This window comes from Rhincodon typus, chromosome 5 (genome assembly GCF_021869965.1).
Source record: "Rhincodon typus isolate 14 chromosome 5, sRhiTyp1.1, whole genome shotgun sequence".
In the NCBI taxonomy this organism is placed as follows: domain Eukaryota; kingdom Metazoa; phylum Chordata; class Chondrichthyes; order Orectolobiformes; family Rhincodontidae; genus Rhincodon; species Rhincodon typus.
In genome coordinates this window covers 420,685-433,703 of record NC_063336.1, presented here as the reverse complement: position 1 = coordinate 433,703, position 13,019 = coordinate 420,685, and the positions used below count along the sequence as shown (strand labels likewise).

Below are 13,019 nucleotides of genomic sequence, written 5' to 3'. Positions count from 1 at the left end.
GTTATCTCAGATTCTCCAGCATCTGCAGTTCCTACTATCTCTGGGAGAGAAGATGGACAGGTTGTGTCAAGTCAAGGAGGCGGGGATGGGAGGGAGGGTTGGTCATGGAATGAGGTCGGGGGTGGGGAGATTTTGAAACTGGTAAAAATCCACATTTAGGCCATCAGGCTGTAGGCTCCCGAGGTGGAATATGAGGTGCTGTTCCCCCAGTTTGCGGGTGGTGCCACTGTGACACTGGAGGAGGCCCAGGATGGACATGTCGCCCAGGGAGGGGGAGTTGAAGTGGTTCGCAAGAGGAAGGTGTTGTCATTTGTTGTGAACCGAGCGAATGTGCTCTACAAAGTGGTCTCCGAGCCTCCGCTTGGTCTCACCGATGTAGAGGAGGCCACATTGGGAGCAGCAGATGCAATAGACCACATTGACGAATGTGCAGGTGAACCTCTGTCTGATGTGAAAGGTTTGTTTGGTGCCTTGGATGGAGGTGAGGGGGGAGGTGTAGGGGCAGGTGTAGCACTTCCTGCAGTTGCAGGGAAAGGTGAGGGGGATGGTGGGGCTAGTGGGGAGTGTGGAGTGGACAAGGAAGTCGTGGAGAGAGCGGTCCCTATGAAAGGCAGATAGAGGTGGGGAGGGAAATATCTCTATGGTTATGGGGTCGGATTGTAGGTGGCGGAATGGCAGAGAATGATACGTTGAATATGGAGGTTAGTGGGGTGCTATGTGAGGACAAGGGGGATTCTGTCTTTGTTTTTGTTTCGGTGAGGGGATGTGAGGGCAGAGGTGTGGGAAATGCAAGAGATGTGGTCAAGAGCATTTTCGACCATCAAATGGAGAAGTTGCCGTCCTTGAAATGGGAGGACATCTGGGATGTTCGGGAGTGGAAAGCCCCATCTTGGGAGCGGACGTGGCAGCGGTGGAGGAATTGGGAGTAGCGGATCGCATTCTTGCAGGAAGGTGGGTAAGAGGAGGTGTAGGCTAAGTAGCTGTGGGAGTCGGTGGGTTTGAAATAGATATCAATTTCAAGGCGGTCACCAGAGATGGAGACAGAGAGGTCCAGGAAGGAGAGAGAGGTATCAGAGATGGTCCAGGTGAACTTAAGGTTGGGGTGGAAGGTGTTAGTAAAGTGGATGAACTGTTCGAGCTCCTCAGGGGAGCACGAGGCGGCACCGATACAGTCATCAATATAACGGAGGAAGAGGTAGGGTTTAGGGCCAGTGTAGGTACGGAAGAGGGATTGTTCCACATAACCTACAAAGAGGCAGGCGTAGCTTGGGCCCATGCGGGTACCCATGGCCACCCCCTTTGTCTGTAGGAAGTGGGAGGAGTTAAAGGAGAAGTTGTTAAGGGTAAGGACGAGTTCAGTTAAGCGGACAAGGGCGTCGGTGGAAGGGGACTGGCCGGGCCTGCGGGAGAGGAAGAAACAGAGGGCCTTTAGGCCATCTGTATGGGGAATGCAAGTGTATAGGGACTGGATGCCCCGGCCGACCCGTTGTCTCTGCCTGCTCCTGCCCCACTGAACTTATCTCTGCTTACCTTGACTCTGTTTTCTCCCCCCGGTCCAGGAACTCCCCACCCACGTCTGGGACACCACACACGTCCTCCACCTCCTCCAAGACTTCCAATTTCCTGGCCCCCAACACCTCATCTGTACTCGATGGAGTATAGAAGGATGGGGGGAATCTGATTTAAACTTAAAGAATACTGAGAGGCTTGGATAGAGTGGACGTGGAGAAGATGTTTCTACCAGTAGGAAAGACTCGGACGCATAGGCACAGACTCAGGGTGAAGGGATGACTTTTTAAAACTGAGATGAGGAAGAATTTCCTCAGTTAGAGGGAGGAAAATCTGTAGAACTTATTGCCACAGAGGGCTGTGGAGGCCAAGTCACTGAGCATATTTAAGACAGAGATACAGTCATAGAGTCATACAGCACAGAAACAGACCCTTCAGTCCAAACAGTCCACACCAAACATAATCCCAAACTAAACTAGTCCCACCTGCCTGCTCCTGGCCCATATCCCTCCAAATCTTTTCTATTCATGTATCTATTCAAATGTCTTTTAAACGCTGTAACTGTACCCACATCCACCACTTTCTCAGGAAGCTCATTCGTCACGCAAACCACCCTCTGTGTAAAAACATTTACCTCTTATGCCTTTCTGAAATCTCTCTCCGGTCACCTCAAAAATGTGCCCCCTAGTCTTGAAAATCCCCATCCTAGGGAAAAGACAACTACCATTAAACTCTATCTTCACCTCCCATTATTTTTGATTGGTAAGGGGATCAATGCTTATGGAGAGAAGGCAGGAGAATGAGGTTGAGAATCATGATTAGCCAGGATCAACTCCATGGGCTGAATAGTCTAACTCTGCTTCTCTCTCCTATGGTCTTTTAGAGTGGGTGGTATTCTGGTGCTAGTGTTGAGAGTGCATTGATATCCCAATCCTAGGGTTCAAAGTGGGTTAACATCCCAATCCGGTAAGTGTGTGGCTAGGAGTGGGTTGATATCCTGACCCTGAGGTTGGAGAGTGGGTTGATATCCTGATTCCTGAGTTCAAAGTGAGTTAATATCCCAATTCCACAAATGTGTTAATAGCCCGATCCTGGAAATGGGAATGGGTGATATCCTGATACCAGGGTTGGGAGTGGGATGATATTCCAAATCATTGCTTGGGATTTGGATGATAACCAAATCCTGGAGCTGGGAGTGGAATGAGATCCCAATGTTGGGAGTGTTTTGATCATCCATTCCAGAGTTCAAAGTGGGTTAACATCCCAATCCAGGGGTGGGAGTGTGTTCATTTCCCGATCCCAGGGTTGGGAGTGTGTTTATATCCCGATCCCGGGGTTGGGAGCGTGTTGATATCCCGATCCCGGGGTTGGGAGTGTGTTGATATCCCAATTCCAGGGGTCGGAGTGTGTTGATTTCCCGATCCCAGGGGTGGAAGTGTGTTGATATCCCAATCCCGGGGTTGGGAGTGTGTTGATATCCCGATCCCAGGGTTGGGAGTGTGTTGATATCCCGATCCCAGGGTTGATATCTCAGTCCCGGGGTTGACAGTGTAATTATAATGCAATCCCAGGGTTAGGAGTTGTTTGATATCTCTATCCCAGGGTTGGGAGTGGGTTGATATCCCAATCCTGTGAGTGGGTTACAGGTTACCAACCTGAAAAACAAACCCTTATACCCACTCTGGGTGAAACTTCATCGAAGGAAAGATTAAAAAGACTGGGACTGTTTTCATTGGAAAGACAGCAGCTAAGAGGAGACTTGATAGAGGTCTACAAAATTATGAAAGACATAGATAGGGTGGATCGTTAGAAGCTTTTTCCCAGGGTTGAAGTTTTGATGGCAAGCGGGAACAGGTTCAAGGTGAGAGGGGGAAAGTTTAAGGAAGATGTGCGAAGGAACTTTTTCACACAGAGAGTGGTAGCAGCCTGGAATGTACTGCCAGAGGAGGTGGTGGAAACAGGTATGTTGGTGACATTTAAGAGGCATCTGGATGGTTACATGAATAGGGAGGGAATAGAGGGATACGGATCAAGTAAGGGTAGAAGGTTTGTTTTTTATTTTAGTCAGGGCATGATGAACCGCACAGGCTTGGAGGGCTGAAGGGCCTATTCCTGTGCCATATTTCACTTTTGTTCTTCTTTTGTTCTTTTGAAAAATTCTAATAAATTCACATGATTTCCCTTTCACAAAGCTACGCTGACTCTGCTTGATGAGATTATGATTTCCTATCTGTTCTGCTATTTCTTCCTTAATAATTGATTCCAATACTTTTCCAACAATAGATGTTAGGCCAATTGGCCTGTATTTACCGTCTTTTTGCCTCCCTCCCTTTGTGAATAGGGGTGTCATATTGGCAGTTTTCAATCCTCTAGTTCTTCTCCAGAATCCATGAACTTTTGGAAAGTTACAATCAGTGCATCCACTAACTCTGAGATAACATAGTGTGGAGCTGGAGGAACACAGTAGGCCAGGCAGCATCAGAGGAGCAGGAAAGCTGTTGTTTCAGGTTGGGACCCTTCTTCAAAAATGGAGGAGGGGGAAGGGGGCACTGAAATAAATAGAGAAAGGAGGGGTGGGGCTGGGGAAGGTAGGTGGGATGGTGATAGGTGAGTGCAGGTAGGCAGTGGTGGGGACTGGTAGGTGGGATGGGAGGGGCGGATAGGTGGGAGAGAAGATAGATAGGTTGTGTCAGGTCAAGGAAGTGGGGATGGGTTGGTCATGAGAGGAGGTCGGGGGTGGGGAGATTTTGAAACTGGTAAAAATCCACATTTAGGCCATCGGGCTGTAGGTTCCCAAGGCGGAATATGAGATGCTGCTCCTCCAGTTTGCAAGTGGTATCACTGTGACACTGGAGGAGGCCTCCAGTCTTCACCAACCCCCCCCCAGAGCTCCCCCTCACTGAGGATGAGTGGTCAGTCCTCAGTAAAGGACTCACCTTCACTCCCTTCCGCCCACACATCAATGAATACTGCTCACGCCTGGATGTCGAACACTTTTTCTGCCACCTCCCCCTCACGCTTATTTCTTTAACTGGGAGTCTAACCCACCCTCTACAGATCCCTTCTCCCTTCTCCAACACATCCCAACCTCCTGGACACCACCCCAAGGCCTCCTACCCTCCCTCGACCTCTTCATTTCTAACTGCCGTCACAACATCGATCGCCTCAACCTCTCCACCCCTCTCACCCACTCCAACCTCTCCCCCACAGAACATGCAGCCCTCCGCTCCCACCCTAATCTCACTATAAAATCTGCGGACAAGGGAGGCGCAGTTGTAGTATGGCGCACTGACCTTTACATCGCCGAGGCCAGGCACCAACTCTCCGACACCACCTCCTACCACCCCCTTGATCATGACCCCACCCCCGACCACCAAAACATCATCTCCCAAACCATCCATAACCTCATCACCTCAGGTGATCTCCCACCCACAGCCACCAACCTCATCGTTCCCCAACCCGCACTGCCCGCTTCTATCTCCTTCCCAAAATCCAGAAACCTGACTGCCCTGGTCGACCCATTGTCTCCGCCTGCTCCTGCCCCACCGAACTTATCCCCACCTATCTGGACTCCATTTTCTCCCCCTTGGTCCAGGAATTCCCTACCTACGTCCGTGACACCACCCACACCCTCCACCTCCTCCAGCACTTCCAATTCCCTGGCCCCTAACTCCTCATCCTCACTATGGACATCCAATCCCTGTACACTCATATCCCCCACACAGAGGGCCTAAAAGCCTTCTGCTTCTTCCTCTCCCGCAGGCCCGGCCAGTCCTCCTCCACCGACACCGTTATCCGCTTAACCAAACTCGTTCTTCCCCTTAACAGCTTCTCCTTTAACACCTCCCACTTCCTACAGACTAAGGGCGTGGCCATGGGAACCCACATGGGCCCAAGCTATGCCTGCCTCTTTGTAGGTTACGTGGAAAAGTCCCTCTTCCGCAGCTGCACTGGCCCGATACCCCACCTCTTCCTCCGTTATATCGTTGACTGTATCGGCACCGCCTCGTGCTCCCACGAGGAGCTTGAACAGTTCATCCACTTTACTAACACCTTCCACCCCAACCTCAAGTTCACCTGGACCATCTCTGATACCTCTCTCTCCTTCCTGGACCTGTCTGTCTCCATCTCTGGTGACTGCCTCAAAACTGACATCTATTTCAAGCCCACTGTCTCCCACAGCTACTTAGCCTACACCTCCTCTCACCCACCTTCCTGCAAGAATGAGATCTCCTATTCCCAATTCCTCCGCCTCCACCTCATCTGCTCCACAGCCCTACTAGCGCCACCACACCCGGCACCTTTCCCTGCAACCACAGGAAGTGCTACACCTGCCCCTACACCTCCCCCGTCACCTCCATTCGAGGCACCAAACAAACCTTTCACATCAGACAGAGGTTCACCTGCACATTCGTCAATGTGGTCTATTGCATCTGCTGCTCCCAATGTGGCCTCCCCTACATCGGTGAGACCAAGCGGAGGCTTAGAGGCCGCTTTGTAGAGCACCTGCGCTCGGTTTGCGACCAATGACAACACCTTCCTCTCGCAAACCACTTCAACTCCCCCTCCCACTCCCTGGGTGACATGTCCATCCTGGGCCTCTTCCAGTGTCACAACGACGCCACCCGCAAACTGGTGGAACAGCACCTCATATTCCGCCTCTGGAGCCTACAGCCTGATGGCCTAAATGTGGATTTTAGCAATTTCAAAATCTCCCCACCCCTGACCTCATTCCATGACCAACCCTCCCTCCCATCCCTGCCTCCTTGACCTGACATAACCTGTCCATCTTCTCTCCCACCTAGCCGTTCTTCCCACCTCACTGACCAATCCCCACCACTGCCTACCTGTACTTACCTATCACCATCCCACCTACATTCCCCAGACCCACCTCTCCTCTCTATTTATTTCAGTTCTCTCCCACCTCCCCCCCCACCCTACTTCCCCATTTCTGAAGAAGGGTCTAGACCCGAACCGTCAGCTTTCCTGTTCCTCTGATGCTGCCTGGCTTGCTGTGTTCCTCCAGCTCTACACCTTGTTATCTCTGAGCTACTTCTTACAGGATCCTCTGTTGTCAGTCATCAGTATCAGGTATTCATCTACCTATAGCCCCATTAGTTAGTCAAATACTACTTCTTTAGTGAATGGTACTTAATTCCTCCCTGTATTCCATTGTATTAACTGGATGTTTGAAGTATCTTCAAAGTAGCCTATTTTCACTCTGAACTCAGTCTTCCTTTTTATATATTTAACAAAGCTCTTGTTGACAGTTTTTATCTTCAACACTAATTTGTCCTCACGGTTTATTTTATGTCTCTTTATTATCTCTTTATTCCTACTTCACTGAATTTCTCAATTTATCTCAATCTTCAGGGCTATGACTGACTTTTACCTCCTTATATACCTCCATCAGTTCATTCACTTTATTCCAAATACTCCTGGCATGTCCTCCTGCACTCTCCATTGAACCAGGGTTGATCCCCTGGCTTGACGGTAATGGTTGAGTGGGGGATATGCCGGGCCATGAGGTTACAGATTATGCTGGAGTATAATACTGCTGCTGTTGATGGCCCACAGCACCTCATGGATGCCCAGTCTCGAGCTGCTAGATCTGTGCGAAGTCTGTCCCATTTAGCACGGTGATAGTGCCACACAACACGATGGAGGGTATTCTCAATGTGAAGGTGGGACTTCGTCTCCACAAAGACTGTGCGATGGTCACTCTTTCCAATACTGTTATGGACATTTACAACTGCAGCTGACAGATTGATAAGGACGAGGTCAAGTATGTTTCTTCCCTCTTGTTGGTTCCCTCACCATCTGCCGCAGACCCAGTCTAGCAGCTGTGTCCTTTAGGGCCCAACCAGCTCAATCAGTAGTACTGCTGCTGAGCCACTCTTGGTGGTGGACACTGAAATCCCCCACCCAGAGTACATTTTGTGCCCTTGCCATCCTCAGTGCTTCCTCTAAGTGTCGTTCAACATGGAGGAGAGACTGATTCATCAGCTGAGGGAGTACAGTATGTGGTAATCAGCAGGAGGTTTCCTTGCTCATGTTTAACCTGAAGCCATGAGACTTCATAGGGTCCGGGGTCAATGTTGAGGACTCCCAGAGTAACTCCCTCCCGACTGTATCCCATTGTGCTGCCACCTCTGCTGGGTGTGTCCTGCCGGTGGGACAGGACATATCCAGGGATGGTGATGGTGGTGTCTGGGACATTGTCTGTAAGGTATGATTCTGTGAGTATGACTATATCAGGCTGTTGCTTGTCTAGCCTGTGAGACAGCTCTCCCAATGTTGGCACTAACCCCCAGATGTTAGTGAGGAGGAGTTTGCAGGGTCAATAGGGCTGTTTCTGCCGCTGTCTTTTCCAGTGCCCAGGTCGATCCCACGTGATCCGTCCAGTTTCATTTCTTTATTGAGACTTTGTCATGATTTCAGAGGGCAGTTCCAAGTGAACTACATTGCTGTGGGTCTGGAGTCACACGTAGGCCAGACCAGGTAAGGATGGCAGTTTCCTTCCCTAAAGGACATTAGTGAACCAGATGGGTTAGTGATGGGTTTCTTCCATTCACAGAGGGTGGGAAAGAGAGAGAGAAAGAGAGACAGAGAGAGAGCTGTCTTGGTTTTCAGACTTTCTGGAGGTTTGGGTACAAATATGTTCTAAGATGGACTTCAACTCTATGACAAAAGCTGTTTTAAGAGCTGCTCTGGTGGGATTTGAATGCGGGTTTGAATTACAACATTAGCTAAATTTCTGGATTAATGGACTAGCGATAATACCACTAGCCATCAGCTCCCCTATCTGCTCTTGTTCTGGTTTCAGGTTCTCGACAAGATCATTGACATTGATGAAGGCCATGACCAATATTGGTTCTGGCACCTTGTGAAGAGTCCTGGGATGAGGAAGCTGACTTTCTGCACTGGGATTATTTGGTATGTTCTGTAAACTGACATTATTGAGTGACATTAACATCACTCACAACTCACATTCAAAATAATAAGTGGTTTACAGTTAGGTAGTGACAAAAGATAGTAAAATATCCCTCAGTTATTCATAGATTAAATGTCAAACAAGATTGACATCAAGTCACCAGAACAAATATTCTGGCAGGTGTCCACAATCTGGTCAAAGAAGTAGATTTGATGAGCATTTGAAGGATGCAATGACCGTGAGAATTCCAGAGTTTAGAGCCCAGACAGCTTAAGGCATGATTGCCAATCTTGGAGCAATTAAAATTAAGAACGTGACAAAGACCAGATTGAAAGAAGCATAAATATCCCAGGAGGTTGATGGGTGTACCGACTGTAACAAAGTCAGCCAGGTGAACCTTATAGAAAATTAGTTCCCCGATGGACCAGATTAACAGCCCCAATCCGGAAGCCCTGGCTGATAGACAAGGAGAGTCAGACATCCTGTTCACTCTGAGAGCTCACTCTGAGGGAGCTGGATCAGTGTCAAGGACTCTCCATGTATAAACAAAGGGTGACTTGGTGACAGGATACCAGCCTGTATGGAATGGGTTTGGAGGATAAAACACAGCAAGAGAGAGGTGAGCCCATGGAGGGTGACAATACTAAACCATCACTGTCTTCCCGTGTTGGCTTGTGTGATAACCCTTGATTTGTTTTGTTTAATCAACAGGTTTGGTACTGCGTTCTCATATTATTCAATCAGTTTCTCCATGAACGATTATGGCTTTAATGTGTATTTAATGCAATTTATCTACGGAGCCATTGAGTTACCAGCAAAACTCATCACTTACATATTGCTGAAATGGATTGGCCGGAGATGCTGCCAAGGCTGGTTCCTCATTTTGACCAGTCTCCTAATGACTTTCAACCTCTTCATGACTAAGGGTGAGAGAACTGCCCACTCCTCATACCGCAGTATAACTACGGCAGCATTTCAGTCGCAGCACAACCTTGGGTCTGATCCTAAAAACAAACTCATCTGGCATGGTGTAAAACACGAATACTCGCACACGCTCGCACACTCTCTCAGACACACACTCGCACACGCTCACTCTTGCGTGCGCGCACACACACTCATTCTCTTACATGCACACTCATTCTCTCGCACGCACACTCGCACAGAGACACACACAGAAACACACACACACTCACTCACACACACAAACAGACTCAAAAAGTCAAAAATCACACAACACCAGGTTATAATCCAATACCTTTGTTTGAAATCACAAGCTTTCAGAGTCTTGCTCCTTCTTCAGGTGTTACTGAGGGAGGTGGCAACGGACACAGAATTTATAAGCATAAGATCAAAAGGTCATAGAACTGAAGCGGTGTTGAAAAAACCTAAGATGGCTGTTAAATCTTTGATCAGTTAGAACATAGAACAGCACAGCACAGCACAGGCCCTTCAGTCCACGATGTTGTGCTGACCTATTATCCAACTCTAAGATCAAACTACTCTGCATACCCTACATTTTACTATCCTCCATGTGCCTATCCATGAGTCATTTAAAAGTCTCTAAAGTATCTGCCTCCACTACCACTGCCAGCAGTGCATTCCACACACTCACCACTCTCTGTGTGAAGAACCTACCTCTGACATCTCCCCTATACCTTCCTCCAATCACCTTAAAATTATGCCCCCTCGTAATAGTCATTTCCGCCCTAGGTAAAAGTCTCTGACTATCCACTCTATCTATGCCTCTCATCATCTTGTACACCTCTGTCAAGTCACCTCTCATCTTTCTTTGCTCCAACAAGAAAAGTCCTAGCTCCCTCAACCTTTCCTCATAAGACCTGCCCTCCAGTCCAGGCAGCATCCTGGTAAATCTCCTCTGCACCCGTTCTAAAGCTTCCACATCTTTCCTACAATGAGGTGACCAGAACTGAACACAATATTCCAAGTGTGGTCTAACCAGGGTTTTATAGAGCTGCAGCATAACCTCACGGCTCTTAAACTCAATTCCCCTGCCAACGAAAGCCAACACACCTTGTGCCTTCTTTACAATCCTATCAACTTGGGTGGCAACTTTGAGGGATCTATGGACGTGGACCCCAAGATCCCTCTGTTCCTCTACACTCCCATGAATCCTGCCATTAACCCTGTATTCTGCATTCAAATTCAACCTTCCAAAATGAATCACTTCACACTTTTCTGGGTTGAATTCCATCTGCCACTTCTTTGCCCAGCTCTGCATCCTGTCAACGTCCCGTTGCAACCTACAACAGCCCTCCACATTATCCACAACTCCACCAACCTTCGTATCATCAACAAACTTACTAACCCACCCTTCCACTTCCTCATCCAAGTCATTTATAAAGATCACAAAGGGCAGAGGTTCCAGAACAGATCCCTACGGCACACCACTGGTCACCGAGCTCCAGGCTGAATACTTTCCATCTACTACCACCCTCTGTCTTCTGTTGGACAGCCAATTCTGTATCCAGACAGACAAATTTCCCTGAATCCCATGACTCCTTACTTTCTGAATGAGAAAGGATTAATATGCAAATTCCCAAATTTCTTTCAAGTCACTGCCTCGAGATAACTAAAGAACAAACAAAGAGCAAAGAACAAAAAACAAAGAAAATTACAGCACAGGGACATGCCCTTCGACCCTCCAAGCCTGCACCAATTCAGATCCTCTAAAGGTTCTATAAGTTCCCTCCGTATACCAGAGATGACATCTCAGGTCACAAATGCATTTTAGGTGTGAGGCCTTGTTTTGAACCTGGCTGTGTATCAACTTGGAGTCCAAAGTAGGAATTTATAAAATGCCACATTGACTGTCTACACATTGTGTGTTTTTTGAACAAAATAAAGTATATCTGCAATTGCAAATTTACCCCATAGTTTTATATGCCTGAGGGAGGGAGGGAGGGAGGGAGGGAGAGGGAGAGGGAGAGGGAGAGAGAGAGTCACCGAGCAGAGGCTGATAGCCAGGTTCGGTGCCCATGGGGACAGCCTCAACCGGGGTTTTAGGTTCAAGTTGCAATACAGGCAACCCTACCACACGGTACTCACTCACACTCACACATACATACTCACACACTGACACAGACCCTATCTTGTACCCACACTCTCTCTCAAGTGTGCGCACACACACACACTCCCTCTCCCTCCCACCTATCCACAGTCAATGTGGCATTTTATAAATTCCTACTTTGGAAATAAAACCAGTCTGACACCAAGTTGATACACAGCCAGATTCTAAACAAGGCCTCACACCTAAGATGCATTGTCTGACCTGGAATGTCACCTCTGGTATACTGAGGGAATTGATAAAACCTTTAGTTATCTCAGGGCAGGGACTCAAAAGAAAATTGTGAATTTGCATATTAATCCTTTCTAACTGATTAAAGATTTATCAGCCATCTTAGGTTTGTTCAACACATTCACATCAGTTCTATGACCCTTTGATCTCTTGCTTATAAATTCTGTGCCTGATGCCACCTCTCTCAGTAACACGTGAAGAAGGAGTGAGACTCTAAAAGCTTGTATCTTCAAATAACCTGGGGTCAAAACTCACAACACCGGCACTTCCACACATACACACAAACACACGCACACACATATACAAACTCTCTCTCACACACACACACACAAACAGACACGCACAAACAGACACATACATTCATACGCTCACACGCACACGCACACACACACACACATTCACAATCGTTCACACACAAACACAATCACTCAGACACACAAGTGTGCATGCAGGCAGACACACGTACACACACAAAGACACTCATTCACAGAAACACACACACCAACACAATCACTCACACACGTGCACACACACAAATAAACATGTATGAGCACAGGCAAATAGGTGTGCATGCAGACACATACAAAATCTCACACACGGTACATGCACACATGCATACATGTATGGCTGGGAATTTCTTCAGAAGGTTGGTGTGGATGCAATGGGCTGAATGGCCGGCTTTCACACCGGAGGGATTCTATCATTATTCCCCCTCTTATTGCTGGGTAAAATTAAACAGAACATCCTGCAGACACCAGCAATCAGAAATTAAACTAGAAACTGCAGGGTAGAAACAGCAGATCCAGCTCTCTCAGGGGAAAGACAGTGAAGCAAAATGTTCCATATTCCTTGAAGAAGATTCAGTGAAGTTGAAAGGTGATCGAGGCTACTCTATACAGTCATACTGCTCGATCTGATGAGGGTCTCCAACACAGTCCCTGTTAAACAGACTCCACATGGTGCACACAGCTTACCTCTGTACTGTATATCTGTTCTCCACTAACAGACCACCCAATTCTACAGCTGGTAATCGCAATCTTTGCCAAAGGAAGTTCAGAGGCTGCATTCACGACGGCTTTACTGTACACAGTGGAGCTCTTCCCAACTGTGGTCAGGTAAGAATCACAAAGGGTCAGAAATAATGAAAAATGCTGAAAAACTGGAAAATAAGTGCAGTGAGTGAGACGCCAAGAAACAATCGCAGTGAGAGTGAGTGAGACACTGAGAAACAATTGCAGCGAGAGTGAGACACTGAGAAAC

At 47.9% G+C, this 13,019-nt stretch overlaps 1 protein-coding gene across 1 annotated transcript in view; it reads left to right on the top strand.

The window, feature by feature from the left end:
* Window positions 1-12,878, top strand: part of LOC109924767 (solute carrier family 22 member 7) — a 46,500-nt gene extending 33,622 nt beyond the window's left edge. The window contains exons 6-8 of the mRNA XM_048596603.1: window positions 8,336-8,445; window positions 9,155-9,369; window positions 12,766-12,878. Coding sequence (XP_048452560.1) covers window positions 8,336-8,445; window positions 9,155-9,369; window positions 12,766-12,878 — 438 coding nt within the window. The remainder of the gene's footprint in view (window positions 1-8,335; window positions 8,446-9,154; window positions 9,370-12,765) is intronic.
* The last annotated feature ends 141 nt before the right edge of the window (window positions 12,879-13,019 follow it).